Below are 21,473 nucleotides of genomic sequence, written 5' to 3' on the forward strand. Positions count from 1 at the left end.
CAGGCTCCATGTTCATTCTCTGCTGACACACTGTCAACACCCACACTCCCCAATGGAGATCTTCTCTGCTTGGGAAAGACCTGTGTTCTCCTTCATATTTCTCTACTTATCTTTACTGAAACCTGCTCTCAGCTGGCTGTCCCTGGGAAAGGGATTCATAAACTATTTCATACCAAGCTGTTAGTGCCCAACAACGGTGAGTAAACTGTCTCATCCATCCATCCCCAGTGACATATTATCCCCATGTATCTGTATGTATGAGATATATATAATAATATATATAGACCCTCAGGTATATCTGCATTTTAACAAGATCATATTGTATGGGAATATGGAACAAGTTAATGAGGAAGATACTTTGGAGAGAGAGGATCTTTCCAGCTGCCCGCCCCCACCCCATCCATGTTATTTCACTGCTCTATTGATGAGCATGACTCATGTAGAGCACTGGACTTGGTGTCAAAAGAATTGGACTTGAGTCCCTACTCTTGGGTAGGTACTTAACTTCACCCACCTTGACCTGCTCACTGTCTAAGTGAGAGTATGAAATTGATGTTTCACTTTGCAGGGTGACTGGAGGGACCAACAAAAATCTCAATATTATAGCAGTTTTGTTAAATTCTATGACTGGAAGAACTTGTAGCTGGAGATGGTCCAAGGGTGATGCCAAGGATTCATTGCCCCATGGGCCTCACATCACTGTCAGCCAGGGCTGCAGGAGGTTCCCCTGGTGCATGCAAGCTGCACAGCAGAACTAATATCCAGCTGGTCCTGGTGACCAGCTCTTCACAGCCAGGCCTCAGCGGAGAGGCACACAGTGAGAGGCAAGTGAGGATTTGGTCAGATGGGACCCGCCACGCTGGGCCACCCTGAGAGAGGAGATCACAGGTTATCCCAGCCCAGAACACTTCAAGGGAGGACTCAGTGAGGGCAGAGGCCACTGTGGCCCACACACCAGTGGAAATAAATTATAGCAGCTTTCAGGGCAAGGAAAAGTCCCCGGAGATGGGTGGCATTTGGGCCAAGAGTCCTTACTCCAACACCAAGTTTGTCCTTGCACTTAGGTTGTACCTCAGAAGGAAGAAGGGGAACATTTGAAGGAGAGAAATAGTCCAGATGTGGAGTTCAAAATTTAAATTGATTATCTACCTAAAATGAGGCAGAGGAAATTGAATTATGTTCAGTGGGCAAGTTTAACTCTCCTTACCATCAATGGGAAAGATGCATTGCAAGAAATTTAGTTCCTCGGAATAAATAATTTCCCACTTCTGCTTTTTTTCTTTTGTTTTTTTCTTTTTTTAACATCTGAGACACAGAACACACCTCAAGTAGATTTCTTTACTGTAGATGAGAAAGGCAGCCTACATTTAACATTCTGGCAAATCCCAACCTTAGAAAATACAACATTAACATTGTAGAAGATCATTTTTAGTTCTCTAGTATAAGCAGTTTCTTTACAGTAACTTCACTGTACTCCTTTAGGATGTAATTACTACACACCATGTTGTTATGAATAACCACCAACCAGGTCTGTAAGGAACTGATGCCACAAACATGATTTGACTATTCCCAACAAGCTAATGATTTCTAAAGTCCTTTGTATCTCTTGATCATTGTGGAATTCTGACACAGATTTTGTCAGTGTGAAGGAACGGCTAGGGAAGTGGCTGTCTTCTCCATTTACTGCCTCCCTTCACTTTTTAACAGCTGAGATGTGGGGGGATAAAGGCTGCATCAAGGGGAAATGTTCTACAGTTATACATGGGTTTCTACACGAAAGTCATTATTCTTTGATAAGATCAGATTCATAGGAGTTTAAAGCAATGACCCCACTCAGATCTTCTAAATACAGTGACAGCCAGCTGTCTTTGAGAGATTCCATAATCTGAGACTCGGAGGCTGTGAATCTTCAATGTGCTAGGTGCTGGCAGTGATGGACAAGTCAGGGTTTACATCTTTATTGACTTTTTTTTCCCAGTTGGACCCTTAAGTACTCCAGATTTCTAAAGGCCAGATTGACTATGCATCTAAATTAGCTGCTGAAATCCCTTTTTGTCAAATCATCTCTAATTAATGATACGACAGTATACATGTCTATTCTGTCTTGGTAGAGGGAGGGAACTACAATTTATTGAGTACTCACTATTTGCCAGGTACTTTATCAAGTATTGTATGCACTCCTTTCATTCAATTCTAACGGTTAGGCAAGGTTGGTGTTAATTTTTTTTTCAGAGGCTGAAACTAAGAGAGAGACTGTGACTTGCTCAAGGTCATTTAGGTAGTAAAGGATGAAGCAGGAATGTAACTACCTGTTCTGTCCTCTACTTCCTACCTCTTTAGCAGGAGCTCATTTTCTCATTTTCTCTGTAGTTTCCTTAACTATTTGTGGTGAAAATTTACATGCATCTTTCTTTCTCTTTGATGACAGCCTTCCTGATACACTAGCCTAAATATTTGTATAACTCTTTCTCACATGTATTCCAAGGAATGGCTGCCGTTTTGTGCACATATAGAATATAGCAATGAGTAGACAGCCACTGTGAGCTCCACTTCAGTAAAAATCAAGTACAAAGATGATGCAAACAAACTAGAAATGCTGAACCAAACATATAATTTTTAAAGTGCAAAACAGAGCACACAGAAAAAAGGGAGAAGAATTATCCAGGTACTAGAAATAAAAAGGAAACTAAAAAGCAAAGATCTAAGCAACCATGCTTCTGCCTCATCCTCTTTAAGACCATATTGGGAGTAAGTCAAGGAACGCAGAAACTTTGATTTCAGTAGATGAAGCCTTCAGCCCAAGACTCCACTTGGGTGGAACTGAGATTTCAGCATAAATGTAGGATCCTCAAATAGCTTTTTATTGCAGATGTAACAGGGAATGAAAGGATGGAATAGGAAAACACAATGTCCACTAGCTTAGCTTGCCTGCCAATGCCGAGGCTCTGGATGGGAAAAAAAAGTCCCTACAGGAAACTGAAACCCAAAGTTGAACATCTTGTGGACTGAAAAGTTAAATTTATACTAACCCTATAATCCAGGACCCACCAAGCTAAGAAATTAACATAAAATGGTTGGTGATTCACCTGGCAGGTGCAAACACAAAACCATCCCGAAGAAACATTCCCCCCAATCCAGGTTGTATGGAATTTCTGTAGGGAATGGGGAATAAAAAAGAGTGGGAGTAAGAAAATCCACCACGCTGGGGCAGCGGAGCCCTAAGGACTTCAAAAACAAACCAGCAATCTGAAAGAGTACATAATAGATATATTCAAAATAATTTAAATAATTAGGAACATTAAAGTGAATCAAAGTCTTAAGAAAAGAATAATGAAAAATATGAAAAAATTTCAAAATAATGAAATAGAAATTCTAAAAATAATAATTTAAAACTACAGTCATGAAAATGAAAACTCAATGGATGGGTTAAGCAATAGATTAGACTTGTTGAAGAAAGTTAGAAGCAAGAAAACAGATTTGAAGAAATTATCTAGAATAAACAGCATAGATAAATAAATAGAGGGGAAATAAGAAAGAGATTCAAAATTGTGGAACATAGAATAGGAAGGTTTATTCAATAGAATTTCCAGAACGAAAGAATAGAGAAAATGAGAGATGCAACATTTAAAGAGACAGTGTCTGTGGGTTGATAAAAGACCCAAATCCTTAGATTTAAAAACACATTAAATCCTTGAAAAGACAAATAAAAAGAAAATCTTACACATTAACACATCAGTGTGAAATTTCAGACCACCAAGTAAAAGATAAATTCTTAAAAGCAACAATAGACGAAAAAGATTATCTACAGAAAAAATCCAATTTGAAAGACTACAGATTTCTGAAAATCAACAAGGATGCTAAGAGTCAATGGAATGCTAGCTATGGAGTGCTGAGAAAAAATAACTGCAGAAGTACTATGTCTAGCTAAAGTGAAGATACTTTCTGAAAAGGACTGAAGGAATTTATCATTTCAAGACCCTATCTAAACAAACCACTGAAGGATATATTTCAATAGGGAGAAGGAAATTGAATGCAGAAAGAAGAAATACATTGAAAGTAGCAACAGTGTACAAAAAAAAAAATAGGTAAACGTGGGTAAATATAAATAACCACTGACTACATAAAATAGCAGAAATAATAATGTCTAGTTTGGGAACACCAACAAGCAAAATGATTAGAGAGGGTTATTGGAGTTGAACTCATTCTTTTCTTTAGAAGAAGGATAGAAAACATAATATGCAAACTCATAGAGGTAAAAAAGAAGGAAATGACTTATTCCATAAAAGGTAAGAAACACGAAAACGAAGAAGAAAAATCACGGTAAACAGAACAAAGTAAGAAGATAGAAATAAATCTAAATACATCAGTAATCATAGTAAATGTAAATAGTCTAAACTTGCTAGTTAAAAGAGCTTACTATTTACTTTTTTTGGAATAACTATATTTTGTTACAAGAGCTACAAGAAGAACTTGAAGTCTCAGAAAGGTTGACAATAAATGGATGAAAGAAGATAGGTAAATACCAATGTTTGAAAAACTAGTGTAGCTGTATTAGTATTCGACACGCTAGACTTTCAGGCAAAATGCATTTAGTAGAGGGCGGTCACTGCATGATGATAAAAGAATCAAGTCTTTCCTGACTCCATGGTCCAGCTCAGCAGTTCTCCGCGCTGCCTGCCCCTTATGACCATACATAGTGAAACAGCAGGGTAGAATCTTACTGAGAGAATAATAATATAATGATTTAAAATAGGTAGTCAAAGTGGCCTGGGTTGGAGTTCCATCTCCACCACTTACCAGCTTTGTTGCCTTGTTTCATTTCATTTCTCTGTGCCTCAGTTTCCTCATCTATAAGATGGGGCCAGGCATACTTGCCTCTCATGTGTTGTGTGAGGATTAAAAGAATTATAGTAAATAAAAGGTCAGTTTATACCAGCTTCTCAACAAATGGTAGCTCTCTCATATCCTATTCCTTATCACATAAAACAAAACCTGTAAAACTTATAACTTCAGAAGGCAAATAGCTATTTAGAATTTCAAGTTGAAATCATTTTTCTTACAAAGAGTTAATTATCCATGAAATTAAATATTTATGCATTCACAGAACCAATGTGTTCATAATGTTAGAATAAGAAAGTGGCTGGTCTAGAAATTACAAGACATTCTTAATGTCTTCATAACTGATGTTTTTTCTATCATGTGACTATTTTGAAATCACCTTTTACAATTATTTAGAGAGAATGGTGTACTCTAGGTCAATTAGGAAAATAGCAGGCAGTTGAATGTTTGTATTCAGGTGTGTGAACACTGATGGCTGGTTGACATGCTCATTTGTAAGTAGTCTGGCACTCAGAACATATTTTCCCTTAAAACAAAATCACAAATAGTTGTTTGTTTCCTAGGTGAGGTGACCAATGGCCCCGGTTTGCCTAGAACTAAAAGGTTTTCCAGAATGAAGGACTTTCAGCGCTAAACCTGGGAAAGTCCTGGGAAAACCAGAATGATCAGTCACCCCACAAGTCCAACACCCCAAAACCAGTGTGCCTGTGTCAGTCACAACTGTGGGAGCCCTTTGTGAGAAGCCTTCTCTGCTGAGAGCCAGAGTTTCTCCCGCTGCACCGCTGGACTCTGACAGTCGCCTGAGCCCCCGGGGGCAGAGGCTACTCTGGGGTCTGAGTGCGGGAGAAAAGAGAACTATCTCCTTTCTGTTACGCTTTGTCACTTAGACCCCAGTGCAGCCTGTCCTCTGCCTAGAATATCACTTCTTCCAAAAACATGGTACTTTCAGCTTTGTGTACTTACTCTTCTCACACTGTTGCCCACACGAGTCCCTCATTTTCAGGGTGGAGGACGAGCACTAACAGAACATCAGATGCCTTCCTATCCCCTCCACGGTCCCAACTCTCTCATCCCACTGCCCATTTGTATCAACTCAGGCAATCCGTGCTGTGTCTGAAATGGATGGCCAATCACCACTTCCCCAGACAGCTCTCTCAGAATCCCACGGGGAGCTTGCTTGGGCACCTGCATAGTCTCTTTCCTAGGAATATAGCATAGTTAATAATGACTTTAAGATCTGCATTAGTAAAGAGCAACCTGTTGAACAACTGCCATTCACCAAGGTCCACTTCAAATAACACACCCTCTCCCTATACACACTAGTGGAAATGTTTTCAGCCTCCCCTGTTCTATCATAGCAATTGCTTTATGCTTCTATTTAAACTCCAGTCATGGTTTGCCCTGTAGTGCAGTCACTTAAGCATGTGTCTATCTCCTTCATAAATTGCTAGGTTTTTAAGAGCAGAGAATCTGTCTCACTCATCTTTCTATAGCTCTTAGCATTCTGCAGAGTACCTGTTACAGAGAGACTATTCAATAAATCTCTCAGGAATTGATAACATCCTTGGGACTCTAGAAACTCATCAGAGATCAGCTGGCTCCATTATAACTTGGTCAATAATTCAGTCTATTAGGAGGAATGACTATATTAAATTTGTTCTGCCAACATTGCTTATTCTTGCATTGAAATTCACAGACTGGTTAATTTAGCAGGTCGCTGTGATTTGAAAAGAATTGCCCGTGATAGAAAAGATGGAGAAATCGGAATAAATAAAATTCAAATTATTCTAGGCAAACTTAAATTGAAAAATCATTTGAACAATGCTGTTTTCTCTAGTAGATAATACCCAAATAGTAAGGTGTTACAGAGTGAACTGAAAGGGTAAAATGTGGTTTTTATATTCTATACAAAGATTCTCATTTCAACTTTATTTTTTTTATTTTTATTTTTTAATTAATTAATTTATTTATTTTATTGTCTGTGTTGGGTCTTTTTTGCTGTGCGGGGGCTTTCTTTTTAGTTGTGGTGATTGGGGGCTACTCTTCGTTGTGGTGCGCGGGCTCCTCATTGCCGTGGCTTCTCTTGTTGCGGAGCACGGGCTCTAGGCGCCTGGGCTTCAGTAGTTGCAGGACATGGGCTCAATAGTTGTGGCTCATGGGCTCTAAAGTGCAGGCTCAATAGTTGTGGGGCACGGGCTTAGCTGCTCCGTGGCATGTGGGATCTTCCTGGAGCAGGGATCGAACCTGTGTCCCCTGCATTGGCAGGCGGATTCGTAACCACTGCGCCACCTAAGAAGTCCCCTCATCACAACTTTAAATTGCCTTATGCTATCATAGTATAGCAGCCAAATTAATGAGTCAGATTTCAGATAAAAATACTGAACAAATCAAGTTTCAAACCCAATTAACTCTAGGAAAATGAAGAATCCTGAAATTAGGAGTAGATTGGGAATTAGAGGAATCTGTCTTGTAGATAAAACATTTTTTTAAGGGCTCAAATCCTTTATAAGTTTAAATATCAAAATAATCTGCCTAAGGACAAATTAGAGTCACCCCATATTAGAGTGAATACATTAGTAAGATATGTAATATGCCAATATGATACACTTGTAATGTCAGTATAAGTGGTAACAATTTGAGAGAACTCCTAAATTATCACTAAATGCAAAGCCAGGGAAAAATTCTTAGTGACCTAAAGGTATTTAAGAGAATTTGGGGACCACAATACTCAAGGTTGAAATAAAAGTTCTTTTTGAACTTGATACTAAACCTTTAGTATTTTAAAGATGTAATTTAAGATGACTCAAACTTCTAAGATGATGAGAAATGAGTCTATTAACCAACAGCTCTGAGAGCACCAGGAAGTTGTAGTTAAATAAACTCCTCTACTTTTGTCAAGGCCCTGTGTAAATGGTACCTACACCTCCCAAAAGGATGACAAAGAATCCTTTGAGGTTGTACACCAAACATGACATTGGTTCTGGCTCCTCTGGGATCACTCCCAATCGTCACAATCAACTACAGGCTGCACTGTCCCTCACTGCGCACCTACTACATGTCAGGCAACAAGGCAGGTACTATCTGCACCATCACCCTGTTCCCACGATTGCAAAGCATTTCAATCCTGCAGCATCAGAACACGTTTAAATTGATAACTCTTACTTAGCACATTGAAAAATGAGCCTGGATAACATATGATTAATTATATGTTATTCCACTCCGATTTTAAAAAGAGAAAAAGATTCTGTGTGATTTCACACTGTGCTAATTTTTCTAATAGGCAGAAGAAAAGGCAATAATTTAGTTGTGACAATACCATAATCCTCCTACCCACTAAACACAATAAAAGAATATTCCACTGAAACATCTCACTCGAAAGGCTGTTTTTTTTTATGATGATGGAAAAGGTATTTGTTGAATTCTGGTGACATCGTAATTGATTCCAATGTTCTGCATAGAGGAGAAAAAATATTTTCTATTGCATACACAGGTATAAGTAAGCATCTAAGCATAATGCATGTGTATTAGAAAGAAAGAGGGGAACAATTATCTACCCTCATATTTGCTTTCCTGCCATCAGTAGGGCACGAGGAGGCTCGTGTGGAGCTAGCTTTGGACAGCCATCTTTCCTGAGTGGGAAAAAGATTCGTACCATGGTGTGGAAGTCCCAGACAAGTGCTGACTTTTCCTTCTCTTTACATCTGCTCCTCTGTTCTGACCCTTATCTAGGCAGGGGAAAGAGGCTGCAAGATTTTTAGGCAGTTAAAATATTGCAAAAGAGATAGTGAGTTGCCTCCTTCCTGAATTAGGTAGTGGAACCAACCCTAAAACATTTATTCTCTGAACTTGTAAGTTTGTCCATAAGACCATAATTAAGAATTCTCAGGCTGAGAAGTTGAGTCCTGATTTGGCTAAATGAAGAATATGGTTAGAGGGGTTTCCCCCAGAGCCAAGTCTATGATAAGAATAGGTGGGACTGGAGGGAGGGAATGCCTGGGAGAAAAGGGTTGGGGGTGGCTATGGGACTTGATTTCATCCCATATGGGATTCTCCCTTTAGAATAGTAACCCAGTGGTCCGAGCCTAGCACACGGTCAAAGTATAGGAATCAAGAATAATTAAAAACTACTCAAAACATGTATTGCTCTCTCATACCTGCAGGTCCTCTACCTCTTACCTCACATTCTTCATCTGGCAAGTGGTGCTCCACCCTCAAACCTCTGCTCAAGCATCAGTAGTTCCAGGAAGTTTGGCCTGCCTCCTCCACTCTCCCTAGCTTGAGGGGGGTGGGGTGCCCCTTTACGGCTCCTGTAACACCTCATGCCCACTTCCTGGTAGAGAGGGAGAAGATATGTCTGCCCCTGAAATAGGGGATAACAGCTTTGAGCTTATTGAATTTGAAGGGCTTAAGTTTTAGTCTTGGCCAGTAGGGGCTTCTGGCCATTCCTCCTCTGTTCTCTTCTACTATCTCTCCCTGCATGGAATGAAGCTCTATTCTAATGATTCTTGAGACCACATTGCACTGTGGACAGGGAAGGTAATATGCATTCACGAGTGTCCCTTCTCTTCCTCAATCTGCTGCTAGACATGGTAGGCTGGCTTTTCCTATCTGTGTGGCTGTTTGAGTAAGTGGATTTGAGAGGCTGCCACAGATCTCACTATTCCTGCCACCCCCCACCAGGATGCTGAGGTTTGGTATGGGGGCTGGGCTACTCTGGAGGCTTAGACCTCAGCCAGGTGTCCTGACACAGCTTAGGGCAGCCCTGCCTTTGGCCTCATTGGATACCTGCTTATCTGGTACTTTGTTCTCCATTTGTCAATTGATTGTTAAATCTATAGCTCCTTTGTCAGGAAACTGCAAAGGGAGGCATGATGAGTGTAAAGGAGGCCCCTAACATCCCCAAACTTTCTAACACTCCTGTCTCTGCACTTCCAAAGATACACGGTAATTATCTGTCTCCCTCATTAGCTGGTAAATTCCCTGAGAAACTATTATTGGTCTTTGTATCCCCAGTGCTTAGTGCAGTGTCCAATAGGTATTAGGTGCTCAAAAAATGCTGAGTGTGTGAATGAATGAAGGGATGAATGAGTTTGGCCATTCTTGGACCTGCTTCACTGATCCAACCCTGGCCACTCTGCAAGCTGACCCACCTCTGTGCTGAGCTCAGCTGGTCACCTCACCCAGAAATGCCCTCAATCCCAGCTCAACATTCACATTCTCTGTGAAGCCTTTTCTAGCTCATTCTGCCCACACTCATTTCCTTTTCTAAATGCCTTTTGCACGGTTTAATACTTTGTTATTCTCTAATTTGTCTTAAGTGTGCCATGATTATGTTCTTAACTAGATTATATATGACCTGGCCTTGACTTACTTCTGCCACGAGACATCATCAGGCTGAGCAAAGTTGGCAATTAGAGCAGCTGCTGTCAAATCCCCCTAACTTGAACGAGATGGGGAAAGTCACGTACTTTCTCCGGGCCTCAGTTTCCTCACCTGTGAAAACAGGGGGAATAATCCACTGCTTGAATGTGTCATGAGGCATTGAAAGGATCAAAATAAAAACACAATGGCATCTACAAAAAACACATACACAATGTATACCTCTTAGAACATCAAATAAAGCTAGGATCAGAGGAACGCTTCATAAATTCTTATACATTTACTTGATAATGACTATGTTGTTCCCAGGCATTTCATTAATGAAGGTTGAATTATTCTTACTGTAACTCTAGCAAGGATTATTATTATCATTTGCAATGATAGATGGGTGGTATGGTGCCTTTAAACTCATTCCTAGAAGGGTTATCAGGCTGAAAATGTTTCAGAAATACTACTAGGGAATCTCTTGGAATGTAGTTTTGCAATTTTTTTAAGTTTACCATTATTGTATTTCTTAAAGTGAAATTTTGTTTCTTAGGGATGTCTTAGTCCATCGGGCTGCTATCACAAGTTACCATAGACTGAGTGGCTTAAACACCACACCAATTTGTTGCTCACAGTTCTGTAGGTTGGGAAGCCCAAGATCAAGGCACCCGCAGATTTGGTGTCTGGTGAGAGCCTGCTTCCTGGTTCATAGCCAACCATCGTCCTGTTATGTCTTCATACGATGGAAGGAATGAGGGACCTCTTTGGTTCCTTTCATAAGGGCACTGGAGAAACATTAGAATGCTTTATGAACAGAGAATATTTTGCATATCATACAGTTCCCTAAATCATGGTACCTACAGGGTTTTTGTAAGCAGTGTTAAGACATCACATAAAAATATTTGTGCATATTTTTTAGAGTGTGGTTTGAAGTACAAATATAGGAGGAGGCCCATTTTCTTTGATTTAGAAACTACATGTAAGAATCTAATAACATTAAACTAAGCCCATGTCAATAAGTACCTGAAGGAGAGGGGAATTTTAATAACCTCCAGCTAAATTAAGTAACATATCCCATATTGTATGAGAAGATGATCATCCTACTCAGTGTGTTTCTGTTCATGACTCAAATTCTAGGAGCAGTGGCCTAAGTAAGTATGTAGATCTGAGCTGTCTGATGCGGTAGCCACTCGAAACACATGGCTATTTAAATTGTTACACTGAAGTGTAAAACTCAGCTCCTTATTTGCACTAGCTACATTCAAGTGCTCAAAAGCCACATGTGCCTAGTGACTACTGTGTTCAACAGAGGAGATAGAGGACATTTTGCAGAAAGTTTTTGTAGACAGCAGTCCTTTCTGTTGACAGCACAGGCTAACAAGGTTAACAAGAATTCCATGTGAATGGGGGAAACGTTCAGTAAATTGTTCCAAATTAGCATTGTCCTGCTCAGTGTTTCCAAATAGGTCTGCTGTTTACATACACACACACACACACACACACACACAGAGTTAAGTCTTGGTCATCATAACTCATATCTTCATATTTTCCATAGCCACTGTCTTAATATTGGTGAAACAAACCTTGAATCTGCTACTTGAGGGAGACTGTGATTTAATGAACAACTTCAAATAATTCTTATTATTGCAACCACAGATTTTGCATTGAGGAGCGTACACTTTTGAATGCATGGTACTTTATTTAAATGCACACATATACAATGACAACACAAGGAACTTCTGCAGAGGTGAGCACAGGGGCTGCATGCATTGGGAGGACCAGCAGACTCTAGTTTTACAGGATGAAATGAGGGTTGAAAAATAGGCAAAGACCGGAGAGCGAGTTTCATTTCCCATCACCACACAGAAGGATCTTCCAGCCTGTCAAACACAAGAAGCAAAGCATGTAAGAGAAGCTTCCCAACTTCCTGGGAGGCTTGCAAGAGTGAGACATTCAGTTCTGAACTGAAAGATGATCAGAAACTGTTGAAAAGGCTGCTGTTGGCATTCTAAACAGCAGGCCATGTAGAATATCAGAGCGGGAGACGGTGGCATGATGTACAGAGACCCAGCTGAGAAGCTTTCACTCGTGTTAACGGGAGTCTCAGGCAAATCTCAGAGGGAGTCTTTAAAAGGCTCTGTATTTATCAAAGAAGCTGAAGAACTCTGCAATATTTCTGAAAATCAAAACTACAAGAATCACAAGAAACTGTAACAAGAAAGTTATTGTTATTCAACTCTGAATATGCTTCCTGTGTTTTCCTGCAAGGTTTTTTATGTAGTAAGATGCTATTTATTAGACGATAAAGAACCCCTTTAAATAACATAGCATTCACCGGCAACTTCAAGGCTGTCACGTTTTGTCTCCTTCTAAGTGCACATGATTGAGGCTGTCAATCAGGGTGCAATTAACTCTATTTTATGCACCAACCATGTGACTTTGGGCCACAAAACAAAGAGCAGCAGCAAGGCTGTAAGTCACTCTGGATGACTACATTTCTAACCCTAAGTAGATACGGCATATCCTAAACTCTGTACAGTGGCAAACATCATATGCCTATCAATGAAACATTAAAAAGCACGTATTGCTTAGTATTTTAAAACCATGTTGACGAGTTTTCTACCTGCTTTTCTTGCATTTTTTGTTCAAGTCTTGGCTGGTACCGCTAGGGACAAGAGCACTGGAGTTTTATACCAGTTCAAATTGTTGTTTCCTTCAGAGAAAACAAACCTGACAACTCTAGAATGGCACCTTCACCTGGCTGGCCATTTCACTAGAGAAGAGAGGGAGGACAGCAGGGGAGGCAGGTGGCTCAGAGGGTCATTCGCTCATTCTCTAGGGAGAACCCAGTGAAGAGTGACAAGCCAGTCACATGCGCTGAGCAAGTGTTCTAGTGACCTCTTCTGGGGAACCTGGTTCTTGATGTTGTAGAGCTCTGGGTTTAAGGTGGACAAGCTAGCCCATTTCTGGGCTATGCCATGTGATCTTAGTGGCAGTAGGGGCAGGAGAGCCAGTTATGGAAACGGAGGAGGACCAGGTGTCTTTTTCACTTGCAGTCTTTGTCCAGGAGGACCCCAGCCCAATGTTTGACACCTAAATATGAGAGGGCACCCTTCCTAAGGCAGGTCCACACTCCAAGAAAGCCCCAAGACTCCAGACAAGCCCTAAGAATAATACATTGTTCAACGTTTATTCATTGAACACGATAAATTACAATATGACATCAGTTGAACTAAAATATGTCAAAAAGTAAACAGGAATACCCCTTGATTTATTTACAGCTTCATGTAAAACCAGGAAGACTGGAGTGAGAGCCAGAAGGGATGTTTCCCAGGATGTGTAGATCCTCTATGTAGGGTATAAGAACTAAAGTTTATCTCAACCAAAGATGGATGGTTAGTCATCTCAATGTAGAGATGAGGGCTTACCCTATGCTCCACAATCTAAGCCAGTGAGAAATTCTCTATAGAGTAATTTCTGAGGTAAAAGTCACTTACATTTAAAAATTTCAAAGGAGCATCAATAATTTGAGCCAGAAAGTATTACCCCACAGAAGTTTAGAGATTTGCAAATGAGTATGTGAAGAGAAAGGTCTTCCCTGCTCTGTTCCCTGCCCACTACCTGGACTGGAAGACTCAATTCCAATGCCTCCTCCCAGCAGCCCTCTCTGATTTCCCTGGGTACCTTGAGCTCTGCAACAATGTCCCCACACAAGCATTTTCATACCTAGTTCTGGGAATGTTTTCCGTGCTGTCTCTCATCAAGAGGTCTGAAATCAGTGTCTCAGGGCTAGATCGTTTTCCATATCTAAAAAAAAAGTGGGGTGGGAAGAGTAAAAATTCTTTAAAGCAAGTTTGGAGGAAGCATAAAAACCTTTAGGAAAAAGAGATTTGTGGTATTAAATACAAAAGTTATTTTCAGTTGATCATCTGCTAATGAATAATCTAGGTGAATGAAACATACATGATACAGAAACATCATAAATATGATTTCAAATTATATATCTAAATTTTGCTTAAATACTTAATAAATAACTTAGTAGATTATATAACCTGGTGTTCTGGTGATATACATCAATTTAAATCTTAACAAAGAGACCAGATGATATTTCAGAAACAGGCCTAGGAAAAACTCATCTGACTGAAGTTCTAGACTCACCTGTGTCTTTGAATATCAGTTCTCCCATTTGTAATAAAATCATAACTACTGCTTAAATTAGAGTCTTGAATATCCGATATAAGTCACAATGCTTTGAAAATAGAGTGATACACAAAATGCGCATTACTGCTGTTGAAATGCATCCATTCTCACAGCAGCCAACAGATCGTGAGTCTGTATTTTTCCACATTTATTTAGGGTGCCAAAAGCTAAAAGCCTTCTCTCATGCTGTGATTTTAATCTGCCCTGAAAATATGAAGGAATCCTACTGGTCCATGGAAATATTCATGGTCTCTTTTCTCCCACAGCAGGATATGGATAGGACAATATATGAATCCCAGCTTATATTTTCCTGCCAGGGTAGTATACGCTGCTGGCTCCAGGTAAGTGAGGACGCTGGTCTGTCTGTCTGTCTTTGCCTCTCTCTCTCACTGCCAAAGGATCTGACAAATCTACACCAAGTTGTATTTTCTAAAGAGGCTATTTTTCCCTTTCTTAGAAAAAGCTTTGGACATCAGCAGCCACTTTTTTCACAAATGAAAAATTAGCCTGGCATGGATTGGTTAGCTAGCAGATAAAATAGTGGGATGAAGCTGACAGCAGGTATATGCTAACTGCCTATCAAGCACAATTAAATCTAAATTTGGGAGAAAGATTTCCTATTATTGCTCATTTGCTGGGACTCTAAGGATGCAAAAACAAAGCCAACTCCCCTGTCCCCATCATTTATAAGACTTCCTCAAAGATTTTCTGGAGTTGTGGTATCAGACTGTAGGCTGCTGCTTATATGTATTTATTCTACCCATCAGTTAACTTTATTAATCCTAAAACTTTTGGGAAAGCTTAACTCATTTACCTTCATCACGCTCCGGTGAATTAAAGAACTGGCGAATATTTTCTCCAGTTTGCCATTAGAGAACCTAAGTCTGTAACAGCAGAATTTGCACAGTCAGAAAATGGTACCTAGAGCAGCACTGATGACTGTTCTTCCATCTCTGATTAATTCTGGATTATCCTTCTTCTCAACAATCTTTAACTTTCAAAGCTAGCATCTCTAGGAAAAAGATTCTCGAACCTGGCTGCATATTAGAATCACCTGGGGAGCTTTTAAAATCACTGTAAAGCCCAGCCCCCCAACCTGGGAGATTCTGATTTAACTCGTCAGGGGTGCAGCCCAGCAACAGAATATTTTAAAAGCTCTCCAGGTGAAAACGATGAGAGACCAAGAGGGAGAAACTCTAGTCTAGGGCTGGGTTTCTCAGTCTTGGCACTGTGAGCATTTTGAGCTGGATAATTCTTTGTTGTGGAGGGCTGTTCTAGGCACTGCAGGATGTTCAGCAGCAATCCTGGCCTCTACCCACCAGAGGCCAGTAGCGCCCCCTACCCCACTGCTAAGACAACTGAAAATGTTTCCAAACATTGCCCAATGTCTTGGGGAGCATCAAGTCAGCCCCAGTTGAGAATCACTGATCTAGGGGACTGTATAAGTCAAATGTGGTAGATCTATGCTCTAGAATAAGTGATGCCACCTTTGGAAGCAATGAACCAGGAGTATATAGCTTTAGAATGTGAACTGAGTAGAAAAGGCAATGCTATCACAGTACCATTTATACCAAATTAAAACATATGTTCACAAATGTAATTTTCAAAAATACAAATGTGTGTGTATAAGTGGATGTGTGTGGTGGGAAGGTGATGAGAGAACAGAATGGAGGTGATGGGTGCACATTATAAGCCTCTGAGTGTTTCTAAGAAGGTACTTATATGAAGATGAGACAGGAAACTGCTTCAGGACCAACTCCTTCCCACCTAACCTGAATCCTATCCCTTTCCCTTATTTTCTCCACATCAAAGGTGCTGAAGATCACACTGACTGCTGATAGCAGTGACAACATCCAAAGATAAATAGGAGGGCTCCAATTTAATCACCCCTAAAAAAAGTTTTCATGAAATGTTCTTAGCTTCATGATCTGTAAAATGGAGATAATTATACTCACTTCAAAGCTTTGAGGTAAAGACTGAACAAAATAATGCCTGGGAAAACATTTTGAAATGCTAAAGCTTTATACAATGGTAAAGCTTTATAGCAATCATCTTTGAAAAATAAGTTTTACTGTATGCTGTAACTGACTAAATAACTAACAGGCTTTCCTAGGGAAAAAAAAACAATTTGTACAAGTTCTTTTCTCTGGTCTGTATGATAGCATAAGCAAGAATTTGAAGCAATTAACTTTCTGAAAAGTCTATTAAGATAGAAGACATTCTTGCTTTTCATTAATGAAAATTATCAGACTTCAGGGATCATAAACCAATGCTATTTAATTCTGGCACTTTCATGTATTTCTGATTCTATATAAATTGGTACTTTAAAAAAAGATTTTCAGGATGAAGCAGCTTTTTGATGAAACAGAAAAAAGAAAACTTTAAGAAATATAAATTCTCCCCCACTTTGGATCCTTTCCAACCATTCCCTGAAATATAGTAAAACAACAAACAAAAAAACAATACTTTACAGAACATAATTTAAATATGTTAAATAACTAATACTTGTAAAGAGCTCATTGTTTTTAGCTTTTTAAGGTCATTTGATCTCAGTAATTAAAATAAGATATTGAATGATTCAAAACTAAGATGAACCAATTTGGGAAACAAATTTTAAATCCTATGTTATTTGTAAAATAGCCTAGATTTGATTTTTTGCTTAAGATTTGATGCTGAGAGTGAAATATGGCCTTTCATCTTAGCTTTCTGGGAGTTCAGACTAAAGATGACAATTTCTCAAATTACATGTAATCCCTGGATTCACCCTAGAGTGAATAGACCATTGTAAGTTTCTCCTTAAAAAAGCACCAAGTGGGCATTTCCTTTTTAGAATTCACCTGCTATGAAACGGAAAAAGTCTCATCATTTTAGATCAACAGTTTTCATGCTAAGTCTCTACTTATTAGGAGCAGAATTTTCAAGTGAGGGACTGAGACTGCAATAAAACACCGTACAGGAGGGGAAAAAATAGTTCTATTCGTCTTTTCCTAAATACTGTCATTCACTTCGGTGTGGGCAGGTTGGAAAATCTGTCAATGTCTTTGGCGACCCAGCTGTTTCCTCCTTAGCTTGTGCTGTTGTTTTTCTAGATACCCTGCTCACCATTCTCCCTACAGCACCTCCCCGCACCCTCCTGACTCCTTTCACCGGCTACTTTCCTATCTAGGTTTCCAAACAGACCCCCAACTGCTCTAAGAACAAAAAAGACAAAGGAATGAGTGAGAGGAGATGGGCAGCCACCTAGCCTGGGGAACCTGAGTCTGGGGATCAGGATTTTGTGAGTAGTTGCAGAGGGAAAGTACTCAGTGCCCTGATATTTACTGATAGCTGAGTATGTGCCCGATATTGTCCTGCCCTGGGATACAAAGAAGAAAAAGAAAAGCTTCCCTGTCCTCTAAGATCCCCACGATCTCCGGGCGTGCAAGCAAGGCGCTCCCGGAGTCGTCGGTCCCCCGTAGCCCACCTACCTTTGCCTGGTGATGAGATTGATGTAGTGTCGCAGCGCCGAGTAGTATCTGGCCAAGTCCTCGGCCGGCGCGTCCTCTCCGGGGTTGTCTGGCTTGGAGGGGTACGCCTCGGCCAGAGCGCCCAGGCACACGAGCAGCGACAGGGCGAGGGTCAGTCCGGACAGTCCCAGCCGCTTGCTACCCAGCATCTGCGGACACCGAAGGTGCAGCGGAAGGGGGTTGGGTATTCAGAGCACACATGCTCCACACCTCCTTCCTCTGGCCCCCGCGCCCATCCCGCTGCTACCACCCTCCGCCCCCAATCCGCGCTGGACCAGGTCACGCCGAGGAAAGCAGGGCGTGGCGAGCACCACCCTGCGGATTTAGGTCAGGATCTGCTCTGGCCCGGCCCCCCTGCTCCGCCCGAACGCTCTTGAGCAACTTCGGTCGTGTAGCAGAGCGGAAGATCCCGCGGGGACAGGCGCAGAGTTGGGGGAGCATCCGGCGCCAGTTTAAAACACATTAAAAAACAGATTAGAAGTTCCTCCTGCCGCGTTGAGGACTTATTTTTCCTACCCTCTTCCCCAAACCGCCTGTTGGAAGAAGTTTCTTCTTTTCTACTTTTGGTCTGTCTGGCTGCAGGACCTCGACAGTACTTCAGGGTGGCAATTGTGGGAAGAGGGGAGAGAAGTGCTCCCAGGCCACTCAGTCTCAGATCGGATCCCAAGGATCCCGAGAGGCAGCAGAGAGCGGGTCTTCCAAGCTCCAGGGATTCCTCCTTTGAGGAGCGCTGCCTGGGAAACCTCCCTCCGGGCGGCGACCCTCGAGGAAACTGCCAGCTGCCCTGGGGTGGGGTCGTATTCTCCCTCCTTATCCGCCCAGACATAACCCAGAGGGACGACCCAGCCAGGAGAGTCGGGGAGAGGGGCAGGTGTACCATCAGAAGGCACAGGGAGGAGCAAGTGGAATTTAGCTGCCAAGAGGGGCTGGCGCGCGTCGAAGCGCCGAGAGTCCGGCGCGTAGGGGTTGGGAAGCTGGGCGCGACCCTCCCAGCGCCCTTGGGATCCGCAGAAGGTGAGACGGCGCCCCGGGCAAGTTCGCAGGCGCCCGCACCCCCCACCCCCTTCGCTCCCGCCAAGCTAGCGGGTCGTGGCACTCACGGTGGCGGGCTGGCGGGCGGGCGGGCGTGGCTGGGCGGCGGGTGCTGTGCAGTCCGGCGCGCCTCTCCGAAGGGTGAGAGCCGGCGGATGGGGTGTCCAGAGCAGGTCGCAGCAGGGCTTTTATGGCGCTCCCTCGCCTCGGCAGGAGGGGCCTCGGGCAATCACGCTCGGTGACTCCTATCCCGCCGCTTCCCGCCCCCGTCGGCGGGGGATGGGGGCGGGGGCTGCAGCCGCTGCAGAGTGAGCATCAGCTCAGGCAGCCACCCACACCCCAGCTCGCACGCGCCAGGCCCTGCGGGGGAAGGGGGGCTCGCAGGATGCTAGCGAGGCAGCGTACTCCGAGGGCGCTGGACCACGCCGAAGCCCAGTTTCCTGCCCTCCCCCGGCGGCCAAACCTTGCTGTCCTTTACGCCCCGTCTATTACTGCCAGAGACAGGAGCAGCCCAGGTCATGCGTGTCGCCTGTCACCAGTACTACCAACCAGCTGGGCGCCAGGGTTGGGGGTACGCGAACCCTCTACGTGGTGAAGCTTCTCCGGGATCCGTGCGGCAAGGGCGCGGACACGACTCCTGTGTGCTTTCGAGGAAGACAACTTGGTGCCCAGATTCTCCTGTGCTTAAAGCAGGTCCGGGAGCCTGCCCGAAGTCCCGAGCTAGAGGATCCCAACGCCCCACTCCTCCCAGGGGCTGAGAATAGGCGTCTGTGGCTTCGGCCCTTTTCCCAGATTGTTTTTCGTGGATATCAGCCCTCCCCAAGAACTCGCCCAAAACCTTGGGAGTCCGGTCGGTACCCGAAAGAGTGTAGCGACTGAAAACTCAGAGGCGGGACACTTTCTGGGTTTGCTGAAAAAGAGCGGAGTTTGAAGCGCGGAGAGACCCCTTAAAGAGCGAACGAAAATTTTTGGCCCAACGCGACCCGGTAGTTAAATGAACAGCAATTTCTCTTTTATCTGCTGGCCACTGCATAGTCCCAACTAGGTTCGATTAACGTTAATTGAGAATGTTGGTTCTGATTGAAATGAAACAGGTAAAAAAACAATCACCATTAATTTGCACATCGCATTAAACATGTAGTATTAATATGAAAGATGCATAAACTATTTTTACAGGATCAGGATTTCATGTAGTGGACTAGGTCTTCAAGTCCCCTGAATGAATGCTTCTAGAAGTCTGAATCTTTCTGAATAAAGGGCATGTTAGAGAATTAAAGCGTTGTCACATGTTATTTCAATGCTAAAATGACAAGTGATTCTGTTAAACTGACATTTTGTTTTTGTGCTGTTTTGACAGCGTTTAATTAAATATCAGTTACTATGCAGCAAGAAATCCTCTGTGTGTGTGTGTGTGTGTGTGTGTGTGTGTGTTATAAATTTTGAAGACCAATATCCTTTTCACTTAAGTGATTGCCTCTTCCCATATTACACAAACATATGCCAGGAACACAAATACCAGGCTCTCAGCGTGGCTCAGGGATGCTCATGTGAAAGAGCCATTGGTAAAGTTAGAGTGAAACACTTTCTAACTCTGATTCCATTCTTGATAAAAAGAGAGGCACTTCTAGCTGCGGAACCATTTCTCACCTTTGTTTCAAAATCATTTGTTTATTTGTTTATTCTTAACAGCTTTGTTGAGATACAATTGAGATATACTAAACTACAAGTGTTTAGAATATTCCATTGGGTATATTCTTACGCAAATACGCTAGTGAGGTCATTACCACAATTAAGTTTCCTCATGTCCCTTTGTAATTCCTTCCTCCTGCCCTCCCTGCTCTCCTCCTCCATTGATCTGCTTTCTGTCATTATAAATGTTTTTGCATTTACTGGAACTGTGTAATGCAATTCCATGGTATGCACTCCTGTCTGCCTTCCTTCATTCAGCATCATTATCTTCAGATCCACTCATGTTGTTACACGTATCAATAATTGATTTTTTTATTGCTCAGTAGTATTTCTTTATATGGATATATTTTATACTTAAACCTATTCAACTGCTCATGGACTTTAGGTTTTTTCTAGTTTGGACCATCACAAACAAAGTTTCTATAAACATTTGTTACAAATCTTTGTATGGACATATGCTTTTATTTCTCTTGGGGAAATACTTGGGGGCAGAATGGCTAGGTCACGTGGCAGATGTATGTTATCCCACAACTCACTGATATTGTTTGTTTTTGTATGTTTTGCTCTTTTTTCCTTTGTGTGTTTTATTGGATACTTTCTATTGCTATGTCTTCAAGTTGACTAATCTTTTCCTCTGCAATGTCTAATCACTACAAAGACCATATAGCTTTTATCTCTAGAATTTCAATTTGGATCCTTTTTATTTCTTTCATGTCTTAACAGGTCCAGCCTTTTCTCTGGCTTCTTGAATATATGTTAATAATAAGTTGTCTGCTACTTCTATCATTGGTGTCATTTCATCCCACTTTGGATTGATTGATTGTTGCCTCATTATGCCTTGTA

At 41.9% G+C, this 21,473-nt stretch overlaps 1 protein-coding gene across 1 annotated transcript; it reads right to left on the reverse strand.

Annotated features, from left to right (window-relative positions):
* Positions 1-11,882: 11,882 nt before the first annotated feature.
* On the reverse strand, positions 11,883-18,058 carry NPY (neuropeptide Y). The gene is made up of 3 exons (XM_057732722.1): positions 17,871-18,058; positions 13,930-14,010; positions 11,883-12,083 (listed from the first exon to the last, which is right to left on the reverse strand). The coding sequence occupies exons 1-3, from the start codon at positions 18,056-18,058 to the stop codon at positions 12,059-12,061; spliced, it is 294 nt and encodes a 97-aa protein (XP_057588705.1). The 3' UTR covers positions 11,883-12,058.
* Positions 18,059-21,473: the final 3,415 nt, after the last annotated feature.

The sequence above is a fragment of the Hippopotamus amphibius genome, chromosome 4 (assembly GCF_030028045.1).
Source record: "Hippopotamus amphibius kiboko isolate mHipAmp2 chromosome 4, mHipAmp2.hap2, whole genome shotgun sequence".
In the NCBI taxonomy this organism is placed as follows: domain Eukaryota; kingdom Metazoa; phylum Chordata; class Mammalia; order Artiodactyla; family Hippopotamidae; genus Hippopotamus; species Hippopotamus amphibius.